The sequence below is a fragment of the Perissodus microlepis genome, chromosome 18 (genome assembly GCF_051167445.1).
Source record: "Perissodus microlepis isolate ML-2025 ecotype Zambia chromosome 18, ASM5116744v1, whole genome shotgun sequence".
Taxonomy (NCBI): Eukaryota; Metazoa; Chordata; class Actinopteri; order Cichliformes; family Cichlidae; genus Perissodus; species Perissodus microlepis.
Window position 1 is genome coordinate 32160103 of NC_140478.1, and position 27138 is coordinate 32187240.

At 39.2% G+C, this 27138-nt stretch overlaps 3 protein-coding genes across 5 annotated transcripts; 2 read left to right on the forward strand and 1 right to left on the reverse strand.

Moving 5' to 3' along the window:
• Positions 1–1517: 1517 nt before the first annotated feature.
• On the forward strand, positions 1518–4559 carry LOC146368603 (uncharacterized). 3 transcript variants are annotated; one of them, XM_084912306.1, is made up of 5 exons: positions 1518–1805; positions 3049–3189; positions 3272–3541; positions 3674–3748; positions 4108–4559. In XM_084912306.1, exons 1-5 carry the CDS (start codon positions 1667–1669, stop codon positions 4254–4256), a joined length of 774 nt encoding a protein of 257 aa, XP_084768432.1. In that variant the 5' UTR covers positions 1518–1666; the 3' UTR covers positions 4257–4559. The 3 variants fall into 3 exon arrangements, with proteins under 3 accessions (XP_084768432.1, XP_084768433.1, XP_084768435.1); XM_084912307.1 differs by having other exon boundaries at positions 3049–3132; XM_084912309.1 differs by having other exon boundaries at positions 3049–3132; positions 3275–3541.
• A 9079-nt stretch (positions 4560–13638) lies between these two features.
• Positions 13639–16650, forward strand: LOC146368604 (uncharacterized). Its single transcript, XM_084913571.1, has 2 exons — positions 13639–13882; positions 16119–16650. The coding sequence occupies exons 1-2, from the start codon at positions 13740–13742 to the stop codon at positions 16648–16650; spliced, it is 675 nt and encodes a 224-aa protein (XP_084769697.1). The 5' UTR covers positions 13639–13739.
• Positions 16651–17910: 1260 nt separating this feature from the next.
• Positions 17911–25619, reverse strand: LOC146368605 (uncharacterized). Its single transcript, XM_084913572.1, has 6 exons — positions 25541–25619; positions 24472–24759; positions 24061–24379; positions 21009–21061; positions 19197–19508; positions 17911–19087 (listed from the first exon to the last, which is right to left on the reverse strand). The coding sequence occupies exons 1-6, from the start codon at positions 25617–25619 to the stop codon at positions 18870–18872; spliced, it is 1269 nt and encodes a 422-aa protein (XP_084769698.1). The 3' UTR covers positions 17911–18869.
• Positions 25620–27138: the final 1519 nt, after the last annotated feature.

Consider the following 27138-nt stretch of genomic DNA (forward strand, 5'->3'; position numbering starts at 1 on the left):
GTGGTGCAGTGAGCTCAACGGGGCGATGCTGGAGACGCAGGTGAGAACAGCTGATGGCGTTTGGACTGATGATGGTTTCCTTCCCCTTTTATAGTGAGACGGGAGAGGAGCGGAGGGGGAGCTGGAAATCAGCTGAGACCGGAGCTGTCAGACTGTGGACGGTCATAACAAATGAAAACTAGAAATAAACGTGGCATCTGGCGACAAACAACTGTGCGTGTGTGTACGTGTGTGAAGTGCATTTCACAAGACTCAGAGTGGTCTTGAACAAGAGTTCTACAGGCTTTCTGAAGGTGCTGCTTTTTTGGAGGTTGGACATTTGGACATGTAATTGTAACTTTCTTGTACAAAGACTGAGTGTGAAGATGAGAAACAACTGTAAGCTGTGTTCAATTTCATGACACACTATGTGTGTCTTCATTCAGAATCAGAAAGACTTTATTTATCCTCAAGGGGCAATTAACAATTTCATTATCAGGCTGGTGCCTACATGACTGTAGAAACTGAGCTCCCCACTGCTGAATATAAAAAGACTGTATCCACACGATGAGAGCCTGCAACAGACTCAGTGAGTTTGAGAGCGCTTACCTCCAAGCAAATTATTGAGGAGATGAGTGTTTGAAAACTGAGAGCAGACAGAATAACTGCTGCAATCTCAACTGATAAAGAACCCAGCTGAAGCCAATTTAGTTTAATAAAGACTTGAAAACAGAGTTCATGTTTTTGTTTTCATTTTTCCACATGAATGTTAAAGTCAGGTACTAATTATTTTATCTGAACTGATCACTAAATCGGACAAATCAAATAGCAGCTCAGAGTAAGAGCCAGACTGACAATAAACAACAAATAAAACAGGTTTTTTTTTCGGTTAGGGTGTGCAGGGCTAAGAATAAGACTTTCAAATAAATGATAACTTTGTCTATGTCTGTGGGTTATTAATAAATCAGAAGTAAAGATTCCTGCCACTGCTGCTCCTCAGTGCAGCTCGCTCTGTTCGCTGGAATGAATTTGACTCTGTTCCCCAGATGCTGCAGCTTCATGTTTCTAAGAATAGAGCCAACAATAGCTGTGTTGTAGCTGTGTGAAAAATAGACTTAAAACATGAATGGTTTAGTGGTAAACCTGGGGCTTCTGTTTCACACGACACCTCGTCCTCACAGTGGTACAGTCACCCCTGCTGCTCCGGGTCGGCTGACAGGAGCTGCGTTACTTTGTTCTGCAGTGGTTAAAGGAGCCTGGCTAGCTACAGGATTATTTTCAGAGGTTACATTTATTACAAGTACCATTAACACTAAATGATGCCCAGGAGTAAGTGAACATTTGACACTGAGCAGGAAGAACTGCTGGAGAACCACAAACCATGCTGAGCTAGGGAAGTTGGACCAGGAAACCCAGGTAACCACGAAAATCCAAAATCCAAACTGTCTGATTAAAAAGTCAGAATCGACAAAGTCATTTAATGAAGTCGATCCTCTAGAGACTAAGAATATCTGTACAAAGTTTAATGTCTTTAGTCCAGATCCAGTCCATGAGGACTAAAGTAGTGGACTGACCAACAGACTGACATTAACATCAGAGCCGTGCTGCTAGTGTGGCTAAAAGAAAAGAGAAGAAGAGACAGTCATGTTGATATGAACATTAGAGAAACACATCATGGAGCTGAAATATGATCCTGCTTCCTCATTTGGACTCATTCACCTCAGCTGACACATTCAACAGCAGACAGGTTTTTGTAGCAGTCTGTCTCACTGTGGGAGGATATAGCTACTTCATCTTTGGCTCTGGAACTAAACTGTCTGTAACAGGTAAGAACAAACATTTATTTTCCTTCAGTTGTTTTATTGTAGAAGCTGAAAATGTGTTTAAAGTCAGTTTCTGCTGCTTCAGGCTTTACATGTTAGTTTTTCATCATTAGTAGAGAATTCATCTGCAGCCATTGTTACATAAGAAAAGCTCAATAATCTCTGAAAACATGTTGAAATCTCACTGAACAACTAAAGTTATTCTTTATTTCTGCAAATATTAGTGATGTTACAAATATTTAGGATTTTTCATCTCAGTGATTCTGCACCATCTGCTGGTTTTTAACACAAGATCATATTTGATGTTAAAAATAATATGTTTGGTATTAAAATGTACAAAGAAATGTCAGCTTTGGTTAAATGTAAATAAAAACATTGAGAAATGTGTTTGTTCAGAAAGTCTTTTTTCTAAAGAATATATGAATATGTGAGTTAAAACTGATACTGTTAAAAAATAACAATAAAAAGAATCATGTTTATTTAGCAAGTAATGATTTAATAAACATATTTATGTGTGTTCAAGAGCAAAATAATAAATACTTTTAATGGTTAAATTAATGTATTATTTAAGAATATTTTTAAAATAAAATAAAAAATAAATAAAATTACAATTTTATAGAAAATAAAAAACATTCTAACTTTACATATAATGGTGCGAACTTAAGTGTTTCAATCCTGATGGACTGTTTTAATTTATTTAAATCATATTTGACAAAATTAAATACATTTAGTAAAAATATCATGAGGTAAATGTTAGTTCTCAAGAACAGCATCAGACGGCGAACATTTCAGTATAATTTAATCAATATTTTCAAGTCTGTTACATCAAGTCATATTTGCTTCACACTTTACACATTTGAAAAAAAAACATAATTATAAAAATATTTCATTTCATACATAAAAACTATGAAAATACTTGTGAAAAGAAAACACTGACATTCTATTTCGGTGTTAATTTTATTAAATTAAAGTGTGTAATATTAAATATTTAAGATGTTATCTCAACGCTGTGAGCTCTGAAATTTTTTATTAAAGTTTTAAATAATAAAAAAATATATGTTAAATGTCTTTGTTATTATTATGAAATTAACCATAAAAGTCCTAAAAGGAGAGAGCTTGTTCAAGCTGGCAGTGGATAACAGAGGGAACATCACTGACACACTGTGAGTCCAAACACAAACAGAACCAGTGGTTCACACAATTCAGAATCACCAGTTAACTGAAAAAACTTGTATTTGGATTGTAGATGGAAATCAGAGCACCCAGAAAAGAACGACACAGGCACCGAGAGTTCCTGCAAACACACAGCAGAGCCCCACCCGACCAGCAGGTCTGACCCCACAACCTTCTCCCTTTGAGGCTACAGCGCAAACCACCACATCACCATGTAACCATTTATGTTTTCAAATATTTCTTATGAAGCTAAAAAGAGGAAACAACAGAACATAATCTCTGTGTTTTTCAAACAGCAGGACCCAGAGTTCACGTGGAGGGGAACAGCTCCGTGCTGTGTGTGCCCCCAGCCATGTTTCCCCACCTGGTCCAGCTGTCGTGTAAAAGACAGAAGAAGAACGGCCGGCTGGAGGAGCTGCCCCCTGCTGATGGAGAGCAGCTGGAGCTCAGAGAGTCGGGACGCAACACCTCCATCTTACTGATCCATCAGCAGGAGAAAAGCACATATAAATGTACCTGCTACGTGAAGCACGAGGGGGGCACAGTGGAGGCCCAAACACAACAAGGTAATGAAGGCTTGGTGACTGTGTTCAGCAGTGATTCAGCTTCATGTGGAGATGCTGTCAAAGAGAGCAGAGCAGCAGAGGACTGACATTTCTCACTGCAGCTCCAAACATTTGACTCCTTTTCTGTTTCAGAGCTTCCAGCTCCAGCAGCCTCCTGTCCTCCAGAGAGAGAGCCAGCAGACCTGCCAGCTCTGCAGCCAGCTGACTGTAAGATCACTTGCTGCCTCTCTGCATGGACAGCTCCAATGTCCAATGAGGGAGCTGGAACAAGTTTAGGGACTCAGTCTTAAAGTTGCACTAATTGATCAAATCTTCATCCAACAAGCTCTGATAAAGCCACTGTACACTAGCTGCTCAGCACCAAACAGCAGACAGACCATAATATGTCAGAGATCAGTTTGTTAGCTGCTTGTGGAGTTCTTCTGCCCCCAAGTGGACACAAACACTACATCAATTCATCCACTTGAAGAAGAAGCTGTGACTGTTTCTATTTGGACTTTTTCTCCTTGATCTGAGAGGAATAACCCGACTGTCTGTCTGTCTCTTTGTGTCTGTCTGTCCTTCAGTGTCCTTCCAGTCTCAGTGCAGGGTGAAGCTGCTCTGCCTGCTGTACACAGTGCTGATAGTGAAGAGTCTGGTGTACTGCTGTGGACTCTCTCTGCTGATGATGCTCACAAACAAGGGACCGTCCACCAACTGCACACATGCTGACTGACTGTTTCCTGCTCGCCTTTTCTCACCATCAGATTTCCTCCAGTCAGCAGTCAGAAATGTAAATTAACTTCTGGTTGGTTCAATGTTTCATTACTGAGCATTTGACCTTTTCTCATTTAATCATCTTAAACTGTGTAATATAAATGTACAAATAAACATGTTTGATGTGTTTGTAAAAGTGTAGATTCTTTATGTGAAGATTTCTTTTGTACATCTCTGCAGAAAAACTCAACTGATGCATTCAGATCCCACCATAACAAAATAACAGTGTAGTTCTTTGTCTGAAGTAAAAATAAAGATTTGGATTTTAAGAATGTGTTTCTCATTTCTTCTGTGATACATAACCTGTGTGACTGCAGCATTCACAGATCATAAACTTGCTCTCCTGCAGCAGACGGGCTGTGTGGGTTTCTGCTCTGCAGCCTCCACACCGTTAGCTGTGGCTTTTCACTTTAATAACACAATGACAGTTACAAGCATGAACTCTGCTTCAAGTTATTCAGGAAGCATCTGTGTTCATGTGTGTGAGAGAAACAAAGTGTGAACTCAGAGCTGTTACAGAGTTGATGTTTAGTACGATCACAAAAGACAAATACAAGATGAAGTCTAAACATTAAATCCCACAGAACTCAAGTTGAACCGTTATGATTTAAAAACACTGAAAAAGTGAATAAATTAAGACATTTGTAAAAACAATTTCACAAAACACCATCAGTTCAGATGGATATTGAGCATCTTTCTCACTTTTTCTAATAATTATAAATACGTAAAATGTTTAATCAAAATGTGTCATTGATTAATCAGCTTAATTATTCAGACTAGTACAATTTATACAAATAATATAATTGAGTTAAAAATTGAAATAAAAACATAATTATTATAATTAAGACCAGCACAGAGAAACAAACTCAAACAAAGAACATTCATCAATTTGATGATTTAACCAGTGCTGAATATTTATTAAGTTCACCCACGCTGTGCTGTAAATTCTGTTGATATTAATATTAAGATTTAAATCAGTGATTTTTTTTGAATATTTAAAATATATATATAAATTGTAAATTCATTGAACTTTAGTGATGCTTTTAAGGAATTTGTTATTTTAAAATCTTAAATGTAAATATAAAATCTGATGAGATTTATTCCACACAGCTCTGTGTTTTATGTCAGGGTAAATAATCTATAACAAGTTAAGTGATTTCCTATGAAGTGAAAAAGACCAAATATGAAACAGATGTTGTCATGGAGGAGTGGACTCAGGCGCAGACAAAACTCAGACGCTCGATGGCGAAGAATGAAGTGAAGTTTATTACAGGAGGTTCGGTGTGACGACAACGAGTGATGAAAACAAACATGAACTAAAGGCGAGAGCCTAAAAATCGGCTCTGAGGTAAATGACTAATTTACAAGGTGTCACGTATCACACCACGCTGTGAGACGCTGTCAGCAGCACTGAAGGAAAACACTATGAACAGTGTTGAGACGACACCAGCCTCTCCGATCCTTTTGTCTTAGTAGAGATCACAGAGATGTTTCCAAATATTCCTACTTTTGTACTGTTGTGTAAATGTGTGTGTAAAGGTGGATGACTGCCTGCTGCAAATGAAATCTAACCATGGGTACAAATAAATGAAGCTGAAGCTGACGTGAAACACAGCCCTGTTTTTATTACTGTTTATAGATATTAGAATTGATGATCATCATTTTAATGATTCTTAAAACTGTCGTCAACAAAACAGAACAATTAAAAATGAGATGCTGTGAATATTATTTATTCATTTTGATTCACAAAAACAAAGAAAAAGTGAAGATATTCAAAAAGTTAGATAAAGAAGAAAACAACAGATAACAGTGTGTGTTACTAAATTCACAGCAACATGAATGTTTCTGAGTGTTTGTGCATCATGTGACCCAGATTTTTGGATCTGCTGTCAGATTGAAATGAAGACGATGAAACCACAGCAGCTTCAGCTGAGCTGTCAATCAGCAGCAGCAGTCTTATCTGTGGGCCGCAGGGGCTGATGGGAGCTTTGAGGACCTGTTAGAAACCACGTGGCCCTCGTCTGATCTCACAGCTCGTCCTTGTTTGGCCTCAGCTGCATCAGAGCGCCACTTCTCCCCAGGTTCACCAGAGGAAACACCACTGCACAAAATGCTTTTCCTCCCAGCTGCTGCTCTGTGCTGTCTGTGTTCAGGTGAGTGTTTCCAGCCAATCAGGAGCCAACAAAGTCAACCTGTAACAAACACTGTCACACTAACCTTCATCTATCTGTCTGTGTCTCTACAGCACTGGTTACCATGGCAGCAGAACAGCTGATTCAGGACGATTTAACATTGACCAGGAGAGTTGGAGAAAGTGTCTCCTTCAGCTGTGGAGGGACTGAACAGTGTTGGAGCAGTGTATTCTGGTACCAGAAGAAAGAAAGAGAAACATTCCAATATTTGGAGTATACAGACGTGTTGACAATAGAGAATGTTCAGTCTGATCATTCAGCCACCTACTACTGCTCCTGTTTGAAGGATGATCCCCACAGTGAGAAATGATCCCTGCAGCCTGAACAAAAACCAACAGATGAACAGATGTCAAACAGTGTCTGTGACAGGAAGAGAGCAGTAAACCACAGCCCAGCTTCACATGTTTCACCTCCATCTCAGAGTCACAAACATACTGAGCTCAGGGACGATTTTTATTTACTGCTGTCAGAAATTCAATTCTATTTATTTCTGTTTAAACAGATTTTCATCCTGTTTTAAGACAGAAACAAGAGGAACAGATGACATCAAACTTCCAAATGTAAACAAATGTATCCTCAGTCCCACAAAAACATTTATTCAAAGTGAAAGAAAAACAGATTGTGTCAAACTGAATCAAAGTCCATCCCTCATTCACAGTGTTAATGTTCTCTTCATGAAAACTCTTCCAGCAGCACTTGTTGTTTAACACCTTTCAGTACATTTAACCAGACACTTGGACTGATGTCAGGTCAGGATTTTGTCCTTCTAGCAGCGGCTCATTAGGACGCTGATTTTGTTGGACAGATTTCCATCTAGTTGCTTCCGAAATTGTCCAAACCCAGCAGGTCATGGCCGCCCTGACCTGGTTGTGTCAGAGGTTTGTTCCCTGAAAAACAGAGCTGCTCCTTCCCACTGTCTGCAAGTCCTGCTAGTAAGGAAATGTTGTACATTTAGTGTTTCTGTTCATGATGTTGAAAGGTTTTAATTCCCTCTTTGGTTTTAAGTCCTGTTAGTCGGGCTTTATCCTCACATAGAGAATTTAGGAAACATGTCGTCCTGAACAAGCAGCTTGTATTAAGATATGTGGTCTGAGCCTCCTTCAGCTTTCAGAATAAACATGAGTTTTACATGATTTAGTCTCTGACTGAAAGTAAACAGGAAGGAGATGAAAAGCCAACAGAAGTGTCCTGAAAGACAACCTGAGCAAACTGGTGGTTTTCCTGCAGACTAAGGAAAACTGCAGAGTCAGACCTGCTGATTCCACCTACAGAGCCTCTGTCAGTGCCCCAGGTCAGCTGTGGCTACGATGTAGCTGCTATCACCAGTGAGTGAATGTGTGGATGACTGAATGTAGTGTAAAACGCTTTGGGGTCCAAGGGACTAAGTAAAGCCCTAAACAAATACAGGCCATTTACCATTTAAGTTGTACTTGTTGTCCTCGTCCTGGCTGATGTCCTGGGATTTTCTGCACTACAACCACATTAGTGTTCTTCTTCATGCCACCTTGTGAAGTATACCTCAGCCTCATGTAGCAAAACACCACCACAGCATGATGCTGCTGGCAAAGTGTCATGTGACCTGGGGGTAGAAAGAGATTGAAGCCCCCCCGACCCCCCCGCTGCCACCTGTTATTACAGCTGAGAGGGTGTGGTGACAGGAGGCTAAAATACAGCAATTTTCATTTAATATTCTCCAAATATGTTAAAAGCAAATAATCTTGTCTGTAGGAATGCAGGGAGATAAGAAATGTCATCAACTCATCTTTCAAGTGATTCTGAATCAGGGAAACAGCATCAAGTGTTGTAAACTTTAAACACAGAACCATAATTTATATGTGATCTTACTGAAGATTAATTATGCATAATTGCACCATACAGATCAGAATATTAAATATAAATATGTTTAAGTTAACCAGTATTATGATCCTGAAAATAAAGCCTCTGAGAGTTTGTCCTGTGTGTGTGTGTGTTGTGCGACACACAGGCCACCGGTTTCTTCATCTCTGACTTTTATAATAGTGGAACCCCGGCTTATGAAGACCCCATTTAACGAAAAATTCAAGTTACGAAGGCACTTAACGGCAATATTTCTGCCCGTGGTACGGCAAAATGCCCAAAATGTAAGTCGGGGTTCCACTGTATATGATTTATTTAAAAGAAATTCATATTGAGTGAACTGTGATTGATAAACAGTAAAAGAATGTGTTTGTGTATAACTGGATTAAAAAAGGACAATGCCAAAATGAATGTTCTTGTGAAAATGTCCTGATGGAAGTGAGGTTGCATAAACTGCATAAAACAAGATGTGAAGCATATTTTCATGTGTATGTAATAGAATTTTCTGTGTTAAGAATATTACAGAAATGAAGAAAATGTAATGAAGGTGTCACAGGCTCGGTCTCTGACCCAGTGTTTTGAGTTTTATTTTGTAGGTTTGACGTTTTCATGTTAGTTTGGTGAATATAAGTTTGTGTGTTTGTTCTTATTTCGGGTTTAGTGGAGGTTTAGCTTAGTGATTATATATCATCTAACTCCACGGTTTCTGTTTTTGGTTCCTTGTCCAGTCTGTCATGTGTTTTAGGTCTGTTAAGCTTTTGTTGTCGTGTCTAAGTCTTCATGTTCTCTATTTTATTTTGAAAAGGGTCTTATGTTCTGTGTTCGTGTGGTTAGTTTTACTCTCCCCTGTGTCATTATGTTTCATTCCAGCTGTGTCCTCATGTGTCTCCACTTCCCCTGATCACCTCATGTGTGTATTTAAGTCCTCAGTCTTCCTGTGTTCAGTGTCGCGTTGTCTGTGTTTCCTTCTGTATGTACCCCTTGTCACAGTTTCCCAGTCAGGTCACAGTAAGTTATGAAGTCACAGTGAGAGTCCTAGTTTCCCAGTTTATGTTCAGGTTTTCCCTCAGTTTTGCATTTTTGTGAATTTTCAGCCCTAAATAAAGGTTTGCTTTTCGTTAAGTCCAGTTTTGTCTCCTTGCCTCTGTCTGCGCTTGGGTCCTCTACTCTCTCCACACGGTCTGCCCCCTGCAGCTCGTGACATAAGGTCTTTAAGCAAACTTTTTTTAAAAAGTTAGAAATAGATGATAACGGGGGGACCAGTGGCGGAGCGGGGGGTGGCTTACTGGGCTTAAGCCCGGGTTGTTTTTTCTTTTGGAGTGTAATTTTTTCATAGTTAGATGCCTGGCTGACAACTGTATAAAACAAAAACTACACACAATATTCGAAGCACATAGTGCACACTGTGGGAATTTACAACTGTGCGTAAATCCCCCCTAATATTGGTATGATCCGAGCTCAGACACTAAGCGGGGCGGGGCAGCTGCTGCCTGCGAGTGCGCTGTTGGAGAAACGGAGCCAGGCAGACAGGAGAACTGAAGTTTGACCAGGTACCAAAGCAAATCATTCGTACTGTACAAATAATGTAAATATGACGGTGTATCACGAAAAAAAGATATCAAATTGATCACTTGACCCATATTATGTTACTTGCTCTTTGAGTGAATCAACAAATGGCGAAATGAAAAGCCGAACAACAACAAAGCTGTTTCTTTAGAGAGTCTCAGCTTACCTGTGTTTATTTCATATTTTCAGTTGTTTCCCTCCACGGATAAATAAATCGGCTTCAGTAATGCACTGATATACAAGAATGGACATAAGGAGCTTCTTTCAAAGGAAAAACTCAGGTAGATGTTATTTTATATATTATGCTTTGTATGTTGTTCAGTATATTTCTATGCAAAACAAGAGGAACTTCAATACACAGCAGTATATTCACAGCTGAAACCAGATATTTACATACACTTTATGGAAAACACAAGAACATTTTTTACTGTACAACATCAATTTAGAGTAAACTTGTTTTGTTCTGGATAAATAAATATTGAAATATCTTTTGAATTAGTTAAATGTCAGAATAAAGAGAGACAGACCAGTGTATTTTTATCACTTTTAATCAAATGTAGGAGTACATATACACTAAGTTTATTGTTAATTAATAAGAAACTCCAGACGATTCCATTCTGAGCTGAAGAAGCTTCTGATTGGTTCGTAGAGTCCATGTGAGTAAATTGGTGGCACAGCTGTGGATGCATATAAGGCAAAACACAGAGCCTGTTTCTGTGACATGGGAAAATCAAGAGATGTCAACCAAAACACCAGGAAAAGAATTGTGGAGCTCCATAAGTGTGGCTCAATTTGAATACAATTTGGTGCCATTTACAATTAAGAAATACAGATAGTTTCTCTCTTTACTCTTAAAGTTAACAAATATGTTTTTATATTTATCAATCTAAAAAAATAAACATTTAGTCTGATTTGATGTTACAATTAAAAAAGTGTTTTGATCTGAAGAGTTTGTAAATATCTGGTTTCAACTGTATATTTGATGATGTTGGTGTTTGGCTTGATTGTCAGCACAAAGAGGGAGAGAGAGGAACAGAGAGGGAGAGAGAGGAACAGAGAGGGGGGAGCAGAGAGGGGGAGAGAGGAACAGAGAGGAGGGGGAGAGAGGAACAGAGAGGGAGAGAGAGGGAGATGGAGAATGAGGACAGAACAGAGATGAACAAGAGCAGGTGAGACACACATGTTAGTCAAATGGTCGTTTACCAAAAGTATCACCGTATCATAGGTCCTCATGTATCTCGTACCTAGTGTTTCTTTTTAGGTTTGTTATTTTTCAAATTCTACATTTATTAAGTTCTGCAGGCTTGTTTGCACAACAAGACTAAATAATTATATAAACTTTTCTCAATCTAAATAGTGGACTTTGGTAGAATTAAAAAATAAGTGTAGTGCAGGTCTATGATGATTTTTAGTGCTACTATCATCTAGTTCTGATTCTGGTTCTGTCTTGGTTAAGTCCTCAGTAGTCCTGATTTTGAACTGTTGTAGTCCTGTTTTAATTCCGGATCAGTTCTGGGTCTGGTTGAATTGGGGTTTAGTCCCTGTGTCTTGATACAGCCCCGACTTTGCTCTGCCTTGCTGCTTAATTAAAAAAATAATAATAGCCAATTAATCTTTCAGTCATTTCTACACCCCCCCCAAAAAAAAAATAAAAAATCCCACATGCATACTACCCTTTAGGGCTAAGCCCCGGGTGTTTCAAATGTCTGGCTCCGCCTCTGTTTTCAAGTGATCCCAAACATTGATGAAGAACTATAAATGTAGTTTCTCTCTAGATAGATAGATAGATAGATAGATAGATTCTCATCCATTTTCCACTCATGCCTTTTTGTTCTGAGCACAGGGGCCTACACCCTGTTACCCTTACTGCATGCATGTAATTCAATGTGAGGGTTTTTTTTTCTCCCACACGCTGTGAATGCATCATTAATCCCGTCCCTCCCAACCGGAAACATTTTCTATCTGGCGCACTGGCACCATAAGTGTTTTTATTCTACCAGATAGGGGAAAATATGGTGACAGCGGGAGTTGCAGGCAAGTTAGGGATTGAGACTCACTGTCGTTTGGATTTCACAAGGAGGAAGTCGAAAAAGTTTGGTAATTTGCAAATTTGACAACTATTGCTGCTAAAGGTAGCAGTACCACAGATTTATTCCACCAGCGGAAGAGTCATCTACTGCTAATTAAGACAATTGTAAACATTAACGTGTTTAACGTCTCCCCGCACACCAAAGGAAACATTAAATAAACGAGCTGTGATACCTGTAACTGTTCTACGTCAGTCGGTTTTATAGTCACTGTCTAGACTTTTATTTCTGTAATTTGAGGTCAGAAGAGGTTTTTTTCTTTTTTTTTCTTTTTCTTTTTTCTTTTTTTTTACAATTTTTACATGTTATAAGCACAAAAGAGCACCTTTGTAATTTCAGTTGTTTTCGTTTGTCTCGTCTACCTTGATGTCCACTTTTGTTGCTATCATTTTGTGTTTGTTAGTGTCGACCACAGAGAGAGTTTACTGTCAGGTGTTGACATTGGTGAAAAACCTCTGTGAGCAACTGATGGTTAAAATGGTTATAATAAAAATGTTCAATTCATTCAGATATTTCTGTATTCAAAGTAGCAAAAAATGGTTGATGTGAATGAGTGTACCAATTTTAGACACTATATGGTTGAAACTAAAACTTGTTATTGGAGCTTATTTAAACATACCGTGATATATATCATGTATTGTGATATAGCCAAAAAATATTGTGATATTAGATTTTCCTCATATCGCCCGGCCGTACACAGGAGCCCTCAAGCTCCCAGATTAAAGACCGCCCCCGGGGCAAGTGCAGACTGAAGGCCTTATTTTATTCTCTAAACTATATTTACATCTCTGTGGTGAAAACATGACACAAACACACGCTACAAACTTCAGTAACAACTCAAAAAACATATATAACAAAGAGCAAAGCACTGCCCCAGGTTCTGGGGTGTTTTTTACATATCTTTTACTGCAGGCACGCAGTAAAAGATCAAGTGCTCGGGGCCTTCAGGGGCTCTCACTTTTATTCATTTAAATTTCTAAAATGTTCCATCTTGGAAAAACAGAGTTTTCAGTCTTTGTTTATCAGCATCAGTGGGTCAGACTCACTTGTATTAACACATTATCTCGTGCTACTGTCTGAATGTCATAACCTATTAAAAAACCCACACAAAGCCAAAACATGTGGGCATGAAAAAAATCACTTTGTTGTCCCACACAAAATATCACAAACAGCCCACAAACAATGTTCGACTCATAATGTTGATGACTTGAAATATCCACAAGATGTTTTATATAAAGGGCAATAATGTGTCATACAGTGCAGGTCAAAATCATATTCTAGTGTCTATCATTTTTTCCCCTGAGCTCATATTTCTATTTAAATTCAAAACACCTTAATTCCAGCCGTTTTTCAGCTAGAAGTATGTCCACAAAACACCAAACAGTATCTGTACTTTTTGTTTATCCCTAAAGTGCTCTGAGGAAAAAGAGAAAAAAATGAATTAAAATTGAAAATTTTTTTTAAACTTTCATCCAAACAAAATCATTGAATCGCTGAAAATCGTCTCTTTTATTAGTGATTACAGGATATTTATGTTCTTAAATAGAATCTGTATCAAGATAAACACTAAAAATGATTTTGTAAAATCTATTGATTACATTTTCATTTGAATTTTCATTTGCATGATGCAGATAAAAAATGAACTATGACTGTAGTGAACTTTGTGCTGTATTGATGAGTAGTTTAGTGATCAGAGTCCATGTAGTTTCCAGGATCAGACTGAATGCAGTGCAGTGCTGGAAGCTGCTGCTGACTGTGTGAATGTGTGTCTGTGCTGCTTGTTGCTGCTGTCAAACTTCAGATGAGCAGGTAGTGAAGCCCGTGGTGAGCGTGTACCCAGCAGCATCCACAGCCGTGTCACAAACCTGTTTTCAGCCTTTACATGTCTGTGATAGGAATCTGAAGTAAAACTGTTAAGGTACAAAATCCAGAATCAACAGTCAAACATAATCCAAGCAAAGTTGTTTGTATTTAATGAGTTGCCGATATGAATGACTACATAGTCGAGCATTATTTTACACATTTATGTACCTGAATGTATTTGATAATTGTAATTAATTGTAATTGTAAAGCAAACGTAACCCAACAACATCTGGAGTTTTGTAAATCACAGTCAGAGTGCAGAAAATGTATTTTGATGAATCTTAAACTACACAGCGAAACCAGAGTGGCTGTAATTTAAGACTTAAGGTGAAGAATTTGTTTCTTGTTTCCTTCAGTGACACACGCTGACCTGTGTGAATCAAACTTCCTCTCTTACAGCAGACGGGCTGTGCGGGTTTCTGTTCAGCAGCCTCCACTGTCAGCTGTGGCTTTGCATTTCAACACAACAACAGCTGCAACCACCAATTCTAGATAAGAATGATTCCAGTAACGACCTGACATGTGAGAGAAACAGCTCAAATCCTGGACTCAGAGCTGAGAAATGAACTTTAGTGGAATCAGAGGAGAGACGATGCTCAGGCTCAACACTCGACCTTCGTTCTTACCCATAATTTTCCACTGAGAAGAGCATTTACAGAAGATATTATAAAGTGTGAACGTACAGTGTGTTTGTTGTCTTCCCTAAAATAACAAAACAAAAAATGTGAACATTTGTGCATAACAAAGTACAGTAGAGTCAAAATATTTATATTATATTTGTATTTATATTGGTTCTTGAAATAATAACAAACAACTGGTTCTTGAGTTTTTATTGTATATTTATTGTAAAGGTCTGTAAAAAATGTGTCAACTGATATGTCTTCATGCGTGCGCAATCATCCAGGTCAGTATGAGTTGATATTAAAAAGATAAAATGATCAGAGAAAAAAATGTTTTTATTGCTAATTTCATTCAGCTGTGTGAGACACTGAAAACATAACTGTGTTTTGACATGTGGTTACTAAAATGTTTCCAATTATTTATTGTGATGTTAAACTTAAATCAGTCAAATAGACACTTGTTTTCTCCAAATTCATCATGTTACTAAAGACTTAACACATTTATTTTAATGCATTTTAAGCACATAAGCACCACCAGTAAGCAGAGCAGTAAACCACAGCCCAGGTTCACATGTTTCACCTCCATCTCAGAGTCACAAACATACTGAGCTCACGGATTAATTACCACAATCAGAAGTTACTGCAGAAATTAAACTTTTTCAGATTAATATTTCAGCAGCTGTCAGCAAGAAATCACAAACACAACAAAAAAAATCATTTATTAACTTCTTCAATAAGTAACTCTTGTAAAATGATGCAATAATAAAAATGTCTTTTGATGACAAGTTTGGAAACACTTCCTGTGGCTCAATCGCAGGACAATAAAAACTGTTTTGACTGAATATAGTTGAGGTTCGGTTTTAGTAAATGTTAGTATATTAATAAATGAAGGTGTCTCTTTATAATACCAAACATCTGGATTGCAATAAACTTTGAAGCTAATGCAACACTACTGTTACTGGATAGTCAAAGAAATAGAAAGAAGAGTTACTGATCTTGGTTGGATCACATTTCTTATTTGGAGAGGAATCTCTACAGAAGTGTTTTAATATTGGAATAGAACATTGTTTAACCTGTAATGATTGTAAAGTAGAAATAAACAGCTCTGGGATGTGGTGGAACAGCAAATTCACATCATGTGTGTGCAGCTGACATGTGAAACTGTGTGACGCTGTCATTATCAATGTGGACATGAACCTCTGAGGAAAGTTTGCAACGCTGTGTTCAATCTATGCCCCAAAGAATGAAAGTAAAACAAGGTTCAACCTGGTAAAAGCAAAATGAACCTTAGAAAGCAAATGAGTGAAAGTTTGTTTTTTTCTTTTGCCTATAGCAGCACGGCGAACGGGGTTTAGTAACTGCTCAGATTAACTATCATTTAAATGTTGATTCAATATTAAACTCACATGTGCTGATCCAGTGCAGCAGCACATGTGATGTGACAGTAAAAGTGATTTGATTAAACATAACAATGAGCATTTAGACTGATTTCAGCCTCAGACATAAATGTTTGCAAAAGCTTCAATTATTATTGTTGTTATTGTTGTTATATTGTAACTAGTGCTGTGACGAGTTAACTGGGATCGCCCCATGCGTGGGGCTGGACGGTGCTAACGCGTTAATGAGCTAACCGTGCTAACGCGTTGACGCCGTGCAGCCCCACGCACGAGGCGATCCGCGTTAACACGTTACAGCAGATTTGCCGTCTTAATGCAGTTATGGTGGCCTCAGCCATGTTTCCTCCTCTGGTCCAGTTCTCCTGGAAAAGACAGAAGAAGAGCGGTGGAGAACCGGAGGAGCTGCCCCCTGCTGAGGGAGAGCAGCTGGAGCTCAGAGAGGCGGGACGGACAACTTCTATTTTAGTAGATTATACAGACGATCTCTACACGTACAGATACAGCTGCTATGTCAAGCATGAGGGGGAACATGGAGGGTCAACCAGAAAAAGGCCCTTAAGCCTTGGTGACTGTTCCACTGTGAATCCCCTTAAAGACACGGACAACACACGTCTTTTGTTTTTCAGTTCCAGGCTCCACAGGCCTCTCTTCCAGTCTCAGTGCAGGGTGAAGCTGCTCTGCCTGCTGTACACAGTGCTGATAGTGAAGAGTCTGGTGTACTGCTGTGGACTCTCTCTGCTGATGATGCTCACAAACAAGGGACCGTCCACCAACTGCACACATGCTGACTGACTGTTTTCTCACACTCTTAGTAGGTGAAAATAAAAGCGATGTGTTGTGGCTCAATGTGGGGGGTTTATGGGGAGGGGGGCGAGTTTGTTTTTGGTTTTTTGTACTTACCCTGACATTCATGTTCATTTAATTTTTTACTTGGACTCAACAGTTTTCTAGTAGATGGACTCCTTTTCATTTAATATTCTAAAAGTTTTTATAAATAATAAAAATCAGCATCTGCTTCATGTTTTGTCCGTTTTAATTCACTGCAGTTCATCAGAAAATCAATAAGTTTTAATCCAAATTTTATTCTGCATATTTTGTCTTAGAGCTTCGGTCTCTCACATGAACGTACAAGAAGAAACAGAAGTTTCTCAAATGTAGCATTTACATGTCAGCTGACAGAGGAGTTCAAATACATTTGTTTGAAATTTCATCAGTAAATAAACATTTTCATGTTTGGAGGAAACAGGTCTCTCTTGTAAATGAGACATGAGTTTCAATGGGACTAATTGTATAAATAAAGGTTAAATAAACTAAAAATTATGCTCAAAATATTGATATTCTTGTACGTTTCACATGCGCTATAATCTATTATGTCACCAGGGTCAGACTAAATAATTTAATAATTTTTACAATTAGCAGAGTCAGGCGCAGAAATGTTTAAATGTGATAACTGATTATTATATGTTCAGAGTGGCATTTAATACTTATCCCCAACTACAACAGACTTAATTTTTTCAGTTACTGTTTAATTTTTAAATTAATAAAAAGTCTGAATAATTAACCAGATCAAAGACACAATGTACTACTAACTGCTGGCTTCTGTAACTGTTTTTACAAGTGTCATTGTCTTGATTTATCCACTTCTTCAGTTAAAAGTCCAAAAATGATTCTGTGACACAATATTTAGACATTTTGTATTTTTCTTTTGTGATGAAACCAAATTAAAAGTGCATTTCATCACCCTGGATTTACACATGTATAATGATAAAGTTCAAATAAGTTCATTTGTCAGCTCTGAGTTGAGGATTTGAGCTGTTTCTCTCACAGGTGAAGAACACAGATCCTTCCTGGAATCATTCTTGAAGCAGAGTTCATGCTTGTAACTGTCATTGTGTTATTAAAGTGAAAAGCCACAGCTAACGGTGTGGAGGCTGCAGAGCAGAAACCCACACAGCCCGTCTGCTGCAGGAGAGGAAGTCTGATATGTGAATGCTACATTCATATACGTTGTTATGCATCAAAGACTGAAACGAGAAACACGTTCATCAGAATCAAGTCTTTATTTTTACATAAAATAACTACACTGTTACGGTAGGTTTCAAGCATCAACCCACACGAATGGCACAGCTGCATGATCCTGGAGTGAAGCCAAGAGGCACCATTACTTTTTCTGTAACATTTAAAGAGGAAAAGATTTTGAATGTTTGAAACCCGAAACTGAATAACTGGTTCAAACACAGATGTGCTGGACTGCTCTGCTCACTGAAAATGTCATTATTTTCTCCAAGCGCTAGATGATGTTTTTTTAAACCTGTGCTGAATCTGTACAAAACAAGTTTGTGATTGTAATAATAAATCTCACATATTGACTATACAAGGACCCAGAACTGAGAAAGAATACATCTTTGCATTTGGATTGGTGGAAAAGGGAACAAGCCACCTTCTTGTTATATACAAAGTGCAACAAATGTCATGTAAAGAAAAAAAAACTTTCCTCTTGTGTTATCAGTCAAGAAGAAAAATATACATTCCTTAAAAAAAAAAAAAACAAGCAGCTCTTTACTATAATGATCATAGCACATGTATGTTCCCCGTCTTTGTGCAGGGTTTTGATAGTTTGCATACCTGACTGAGAAAAAAAACAAAACCTTATACAACAGAAAGAAGACTCCATATGAAACATTTACACTTTAAAACAATGACTGTTTTAATATTTGCATATCTATTTTATAGTTTCAGGTGGTTATATTTGAGAAGGGTATAAATGATAAACATTTCTCCAAACCACCAGGCATGTCCCGGCGGGAGGTGGTCCCGGGGCAGACCCAGGATACGTTGGAGAGATTATCTCTTTCGGCTGGCCTGGGAACGCCTTGGTGTTCCTCCGGACAAGCTGGAGGAGGTGACTGGAGAGAGGGAGGTCTGGGCTTCTCTGCTTAAGCTGCTGCCCCTGCGACTCGGCCCCGAATAGGAGGAAGAAGATGGAAGGATTTTACCAGCCACAACTTAATTTATATGTCTGCCTGCTCACTTGGGGAAATCTGAGTGTGAAAAATGCCAATCAGAAAACAGTCAGCATGTGTGCAGTTGGTGGACGGTCCCTTGTTTGTGAGCATCATCAGCAGAGAGAGTCCACAGCAGTACACCAGACTCTTCACTATCAGCACTGTGTACAGCAGGCAGAGCAGCTTCACCCTGCACTGAGACTGGAGAACATAAGAGAGGAGCTCTGAAACAGAAAAGCAATAAAATGCTTTAAGAAATATCAGCCCTCAGATTTGAAAATGTCAAATTTACAAAGCTACATCAATGATGTCCTGTCGCCAAATCTTTTTTACCATGTCGTGTTTGGGCCTCCACTGTGCCCCCCTGATGTCTCACATGACAGCTGTACATGTATGTGAAGGGATCATCCCGATTAACCACTAAAATGGAGGCGCTGTGTCCCGCCTCTCTGAGCTCCAGCTGCTCTCCCTCAGCAGGGGGCAGCTCCTCCGGTTCTCCGCCGTTCTTCTTCTGTCTTTTCCAGGAGAACTGGACCAGAGGAGGAAACATGGCTGAGGCCACACACAGCAGGGAGCTGTTCCCCTCCAGGTGGGCTCTGGATGCTGCTGGGTACACGCTCACCACGGGCTTCACTACCTGCTCATCTGAAGTTTGACAGCAGCAACAAGCAGCACAGACACACATTCACACAGTCAGCAGCAGCTTCCAGCACTGCACTGCATTCAGTCTGATCCTGGAAACTACATGGACTCTGATCACTAAACTACTCATCAACACAAAGTTCACTACATACACTGGATTCAGTCTGATCTGGAAACTACATGGAAAAACATCACATGGAAACTGAAAAACACTTTTAAAAACAGAAATACAGTTAAATGGCAACTGTGTTTGCTCGCTTATTTTTTTTTTTTTGAGATTTCTATAAAGTACCAGTTTGGGGGAAAACATAATTAAAATTAAATTGAATGAATTCAATAAGATTGTTACATATTTAAATAACATATTTATCTTCACATAAAATTACAGGATTATGCCCGGCACCGTACTTATCTAAAGATATAAAGAAGAGAATGTCTTGTAATGCTTCAGCCTTCATTCAAGTTTCATTTTGCCTCTTACCTGTATTTAATTTTATTTAATTTTAATAACTGTACAGCACTCTGTTTTTGGTAACTATTGTCCATAATGTAAATATGTAAAAAAAAATGTGCTGTTTGTTTGTATTTGTGTTTTTCTTGCTGCTGTTACAACCAAATTTCCCCTTGTGGGACAATTAAAGGATTATTCTATTCTATTGATGTTATGCTATGTTAGTATATAGCCTTAACTTTATCCCCCGTTTATGTTTTGCTTTCAGAGGAAAAATAAACACAAAGAAAACATTTTCATAAAAGAACACAGCACACGTGCATCTGTATTATCTGCATCACGGGTTATATAAATGTTCTTTACAGCAATGTATCCTACTAGAAAATGTTTATTATAGTATACAACAGACATATTGATCAATATATATTTTAGTCTCATTCCAAGAAAAAAGTGTAAATAACTATTTTAAACATTTTGTTTCAACTTTAAAAGTTAAACACTTTATTCCATGTTTGGGAAATTCTTTGTTATAGCAGCCGACATGAAATAATCCACTATGGTCACATGATTAACAATAAACAATATGAAGAGGAAGTTTTAAATTGTGCACTATGTCACTCTCATTAAATCCTTCTGCATATTCTACAAAAGCTTTTCATTATTAGATTAACTTTTCTCATGTACTTTTCATTTACTATACATCCAACATGCGTGCCAATATGAATTACTTTGTGCCAATCCAATTTTCTATCAAATGTATAAAATTATAATAATTAGCATATGCAAATTACTTTTAACATTCTTTAAAATTTTGAGACTATATATACACAATTATATTTAACCTTTAAAAAATCCTCTTAAGAACAAAGACGCTGTGGAGATTCTGAGTAAATAAGCTGAATTTTATAGATCAGGATATTCACTGTGCAGCTAAGATTGGATTTTTAGGACTCAATTTCCTGCAAAACTGAATTAATTTTATTTTCTTCTCAATTCTCGATTACTTATAGAAAAACAGAAAGTATTTGAGGAAAATAAATGTTTGATCTTACCTGTTACATACAGTTTAGTTCCAGAGCCGAAGATGTCGTAATCATAGCCTCCTTCCACAGTGAGAAACACTCATACAAAAACCTGCCTGCTGTTCAATGATCAGCTGAGATGAAAGAGTTCAGATGATGCCAGAATGCCATTTTTCCATCCATCCACTTTCTTGTTTTTCATGACAGCTAGGATAGGTAAAATTTTTTAATCTAATATTTATATCAACACGTCTGTTCTCCTGTTTTTAGCCATAACCAGGGCATGTACTGGTTGTGAAGATCATTTATCCATTTGCCACTTTGTCTGTGTAGGTTCTCAGCCATGCAGGTCAGGGTAATCCCGTCTCACCTGAGAATGGTAGAGAGCCCCAGGTTTTTAAGCTCTAAGTAAGAGTCCTCCTACTAGGATTAAAAACCTGGCACTATTGAACATGTGCCTTATCACATGAGCCAAGGTTTCATGTGAAACCATTGTGAGACCTTGCCATGAGATCAAGTGATGCAAGATTTGAGTGGATGTTAAGGTGCCTGGGACAGGATCTCAAAACTGTACTGTAGATGGCAGACAGTTGGTGTTGTTGGCCACCGCCTCTGTTCAAGGATGGTCATTCACAATGGACATAGATGGTTTATTTCACTCCTCTTTCTGTCTTCTCTGTCCAAAATGTGAACATTGGTATCCTTGAAATGCGACCTTTGTCCTTTAGATGCAGATGGACCGCCAAGTCTTGTCCTGTAGAGGTGGCTCTTCTATCTTCGTCAAAGTAAACTTTATTGTCTCTCTGCTATATACACAGTACAGTATATAGAGAGACGAGACGATGAGGCTCCAGTTACAGCAGTGCAAAAGAACAACAATAAGTATAGGAATAGTAAGAATAAATATACACTTTACACTGAACACTGGTAGTGAGTTCAGGAGTCTGATGGCTGGCGGGAAAAAGCTGTCTCACAGTCTGGAGGATCTGGCCCCGATGCTGGGGTAGCATCTGCTGGACGGGAGGAGGGAGAAAAGCCCATGTGAGGGGTGTGAGGGGTCAAGCACGATGCTGAAGGCCTTGCTGATGCAGCGCTTGTGGAAGACGTCCTGTAGTCAAGAGAGAGATGTTCTGATGATCATAGCCGCTGCTTTGACGATCTGATGTAGCTGGCTGAGGTCGCCGACTTTGCTGTTCCTAAACCACACGGGGATGCAGGTGGTCAGAAATCTCTATGTTGCCCCTGGAAATAAATTACTATAAAGGCCCCCAAATAATGAATATTTCTGAAAATGTGATTTTTCAGCTTTGGCTAAAACAACATGTTCAGTACTATATTAAGGTTTGCCTTATATTTATTTGGGCGATCGTGGCTCAAGGGTTGGGAGTTCGCCTTGTAATCGGAAGGATGCCGGTTTGAGCCCCGGCTCGGACAGTCTCGGTCGTTGTGTCCTTGGGCAAGACACTTCGCCCGTTGCCTACTGGTGGTGGTAAGAGGGCCCGGTGGCGCCAGTGTCCAGCAGCCTCGCCTGTGTCAGCTGTTAGCCGCTGGGCTGTTTTTGGACAGCTGGCTTTCAGACATTATAACATCATGACTGTTACGGTCCTCCACCAGATCTCCAGACTTCAAACTCTTGCTCTACTTTTAAATCGTGTCTTAAAACCCATCTATTCAGAATTGCATACTCTTCATCATGACTCTGTCTATTTTTACCTTGTTTAGCCTTTATGCTTTTTTTTAAATTTTTTGTTTACCTTATGTTTTTATTTTGTTGCACTGATGTAAGGTGACCTTGAGGACCTTTAAAGATGCCGATAAATAAAATGGAAGCAATGAGCTCAATTCTGTCAGATCCAAAGAACATCTACCATCACTTCAATATGACAAGCAATCATGGGGAAGCAAAAGCTTCATTACCAAGTGCTGCCTGTGATGTGCTTTTAAACTTGTCTTTGATCTCCACTGAGTATCTCTTTTTATCCTACTTCAGACAATCTCGCTTTTAGTACTGCCGGACAGTAGCACAGGTCTATTCTCAGTCTTTTTTCTAGATCCTTCTCCACAGCTCACACATTCTCCATTTCTTGTCTACATCCTTGTTCTTTTCTTGCAGTTTATCCACAGACTGCATTGCAGTCAAGGAACCTAGTAGAAGAAAACAGAAGACCTGAAATTATTCATCGTATCAGCTTTGCTCATTAAAAGCAGAAGTCCATGCATGGGCCACTACTACTATCTCTAAACATTTCTGCCCTATCAGTAATCTCTACATCAGTTTTCAGGCTGAATTCAAACACACATTCATCCATCCGTTCATTTTCCTCTGCTTTATCCGGGGCCTGGTTGTGGGGGCAGCAGCCTAAGCAGAGAAGCCCAGACCTTCCTATCCCCAGCCACCTCCTCCAGCTTATCCAGGGGAACACCCAGGCGTTCCCAGTCCAGCCGAGACATATAATCTTTCCAACGTGTCCTGGGTCTGCCCCAGGACCTCCTCCCGGTGGGACATGCCCAGAACACCTCACCCAAGAGGAGCCCAGGGGGCATCCTTGTCAGATGCCCGAAACACCTCAGCTGGCTCCTTTCGATGTGGAAGAGCAGCGGCTCTACTCTGAGCCCCTCCCGGATGGCTGAACCTCTCGCCCTATCTCTAAGGGAGAGGCCATTCAACCTTCGGAGGAAGCTCATTTCCACCACTTGTATCCGCGATCTCGTTCCTTCAGCCAGTACCCACAGCTCGTAACCATAGGTGAGGTCAGGGATGTAGATCGACCAGTAAATTGAGAGCTTTGCTCTCAATCAATCAGTTTTGCCAACACACATTCCTTTCCCTATTTAGTAACACAACCAACTTGTAGCTCTAATTGAAAAAGATACGTAAGATTGTAATAGCTGCTTGAAACAACAGCAACAACAAAGAAACGGCTTTCCATTTCTGGAGCTGGACAGCCTCAGTATGGTTGTGATTGTGAAGAAATACATACACCTGGGCTGTGGTTTACTGCTCTCTTCCTGTCACAAACTCTGATTGACATCTCTGTATGCTTTGTTTTTGCTCAGGCTGCAGGCATCATTTCTCACTTGGGGTGCGTCCTTCCAACAGGCACAGTAATAAGTGGCCGAATGCTCAAGTTTAACTTTCTCTATCTTCAACTGGTATCTGTTCTGTTTAATCTCAACTGAAAAATCATCTTTCTGGGAATGATTAGAACTTGACTCAACTCTACCATCATCAGTATCCACGACAAGAACTAGCCTAAATGGTTCAGTGTCTTTCTTCTGGTAACAGATCAAACCAGTATAGTCACATTCATCATCTCCACAGCTGAAGGAGACACTTTCTCCAACTCTCCTGGTCAATGTTAAATCATCCTGAATCATCTGTGCTGCCATGGTAACCAGTGCTGTAGAGACACAGACAGATAGATGAAGGTTAGTGTGACAGTGTTTGTTACAGGTTGACTTTGTTGGCTCCTGATTGGCTGGAAACACTCACCTGAACACAGACAGCACAGAGCAGCAGCTGGGAGGAAAAGCATTTTGTGCAGTGGTGTTTCCTCTGGTGAACCTGGGGAGAAGTGGCGCTCTGATGCAGCTGAGGCCAAACAAGGACGAGCTGTGAGATCAGACGGGTCTTCCCCCTCCGCCGATTTGCAGCAGTTCTTCAAAGCTCCCATCAGCCCCTGCAGTCCACAGAGGAACGTACCGCTACTGACTGACAGCTCAGCCAAAGCTGCTGTGGTTTGACCATCTTGTGTTGAATACCACAGCATGTAAACACCATCTGGGTGGCATAATTTACAAACATTTAGGTATTTACTAAAACACAAACTTGATTTTTTTTTAAATTATTACAGACCTAAAATGCTCTACTGCATCATTTTTAATTGCGCTCAAAACTCTGTAACCAAATAAAATTCTGCTCCTCTCCACATTCCTCATTAAGCTCGATTTTTGTCTAACAACTCTCTGTAATTCCCGTGTTACACCACAGGATGATATTTCTTTGTGTTTGCTAATTTATTTAAACCACGGTTCAATTAGTTGTGAAAATACAACTCTACACTCATGACACCCAAAAAAGAAATCAAATCTGAATAAAGACACGATTTATCATCAAGAACTTCACATTTATGTTTATATCCACATTTACATGTTCACACATACATTCCTCACTCCTGCGCTCTGACTTTAAAAAATCTTATTAGAAAAAGACTTTTTTATTGTCCGCTGGTGCATCATCAGCCTTTAAAGGACACACAGCGTATAGTTGGGGATTTTAACATTCACATAGCCGATGACTCTGACCACTTTGGTTTTATCAATATCATAGATTGTTTTCATTTAACCAGCCATGTGTCACATACCAAAGGAGACACTGGCACCTGATTTTACATTGGGTTTAAGTGCAGTTAATGCCACTTGGCAACACAAGTGTTACAGAATTGTGAGTTAATATGATTGTCATTGTGCAAGATGATTAGATCTTTAACAAGACCTAACAACAAGAACCCACAAACATAGAATAAAAAATTTTTAAATAAATAAATAAAAAGCTCACTTACCTTTTGTAGATATAGAGCCCAAAACGGTGGTAGCTGTAGCTGTTGGTAGACCAAGAAATATACCAATTGGAAGGTTCATGGTTCAATCACTGGCTGTTCCAGGATATTTGTCATGCCCAGTATCCTCGGGTAAGATATCTGAGCTCTCAGATGCGTATATCTGAATATAATTATGTGTGATTTTAGACAGAAAGCTCTTAAGTAGAAAAAAAGTGCTTGGGTGAATGAAGCATGTTGTATAAAGAGCTTTGAGGGCTCAGGTCGAGTAGAACAGGGATATAAGGGAACCAGTCAATTTACCAAAATGTGTTTTTGCTCCAGAATTTACAACCGAACGAACCAGCAATCATATTTGAACGAAAGGTGGACAAACAAAAACAAATATGAACAGTAATGCTGAATAAAATAATCAAACTTTACAAGACAGCTACATTTTCAAAGAAACAGCAGTTGGCATGGCAACAAAATGAAGGCAGACTCACAGCTTGGCAGCCATCACAAACCACAACACAAAATTAGAGAAATTACATGGCATTTACCATTAACATAAGTTAGTGCATAATCAACAAAGACAGTTCATCATGCGTTGCACTTGCCTTTGTAAAGTAAAATGAAAAAAAAGAAAAAAAGCACAGACGGGTGTCCAAATTTGATGGACAGGAAACTGGTTTAGATTAAGCACAGTGGCCACACAAAAACATAAATATAATAATATAAAGCACACACCTTTTGTAGGTCTAGATGTTAAAATGCTCCAAATCAAAAAAGTACGCTGAGGGACAGACGAGCAGCTATCTTCAAAGTACAGGTGAACAAATATGCGCTGCAACATCTCACCCTATGTCCCCTGGGGTGACGTCAGAGGCTGGAGACATGGCTCAGAAAGCTCAATATTAAACAAATGAAACAAGCACTTTTTAAAGCTTAAATTACACCAAACAATTGACGGACAACACACATCTGCATTAATCATTTCCGAAACCCTGGAGAACAGCAAGAAGAATTTATATGCTCTCCAGGAATACAGTGACTGGTGTTTCAACACTAGTCATTAAGAAGGCCTGAGTTCCTCTTCCCCAGCCAAGAACAAGATGCTGTCTTCTAGGAGAAGTCACCCAGCATCTCCCCCAGAACAACACCACCACCGACTAAGGAATTTGCCAACATCCAGAGGCTCACTCACTAAGAGACTTTGTCAAGTCTCTAACTGAGAATGTGACCCAGCTCATTGAAGGGAGCCGAAAGAAACAGACTTTAGTGTACACGACCAGTTCCCCAAAGAGGTCCTGGAGCGATGGAACCTCCTGTTCCCAGTCCGACACAGCTTCATTCAAAAGGGCTCCTGTGCTGTTAACCCCATAGACCAGCTCTACAGACAAATTACTGCAGAAAACATGGACGACGCGACAGCTCCCCAAAAATGAAGCCAAAACGTCTCTATCGCCCCCTGGTGTCTGGCTGCAGTATAGGTCATAAACCCCGCCTCCTCCATGATAGCGGATGGGACTGAGGTCAGACTAAAATAGATTAATTCTCCTCAGATAAATTTTTCCAAAGTTTCTTTCTTTTGTTATCAATAGTTCTCATCACGCCGATTT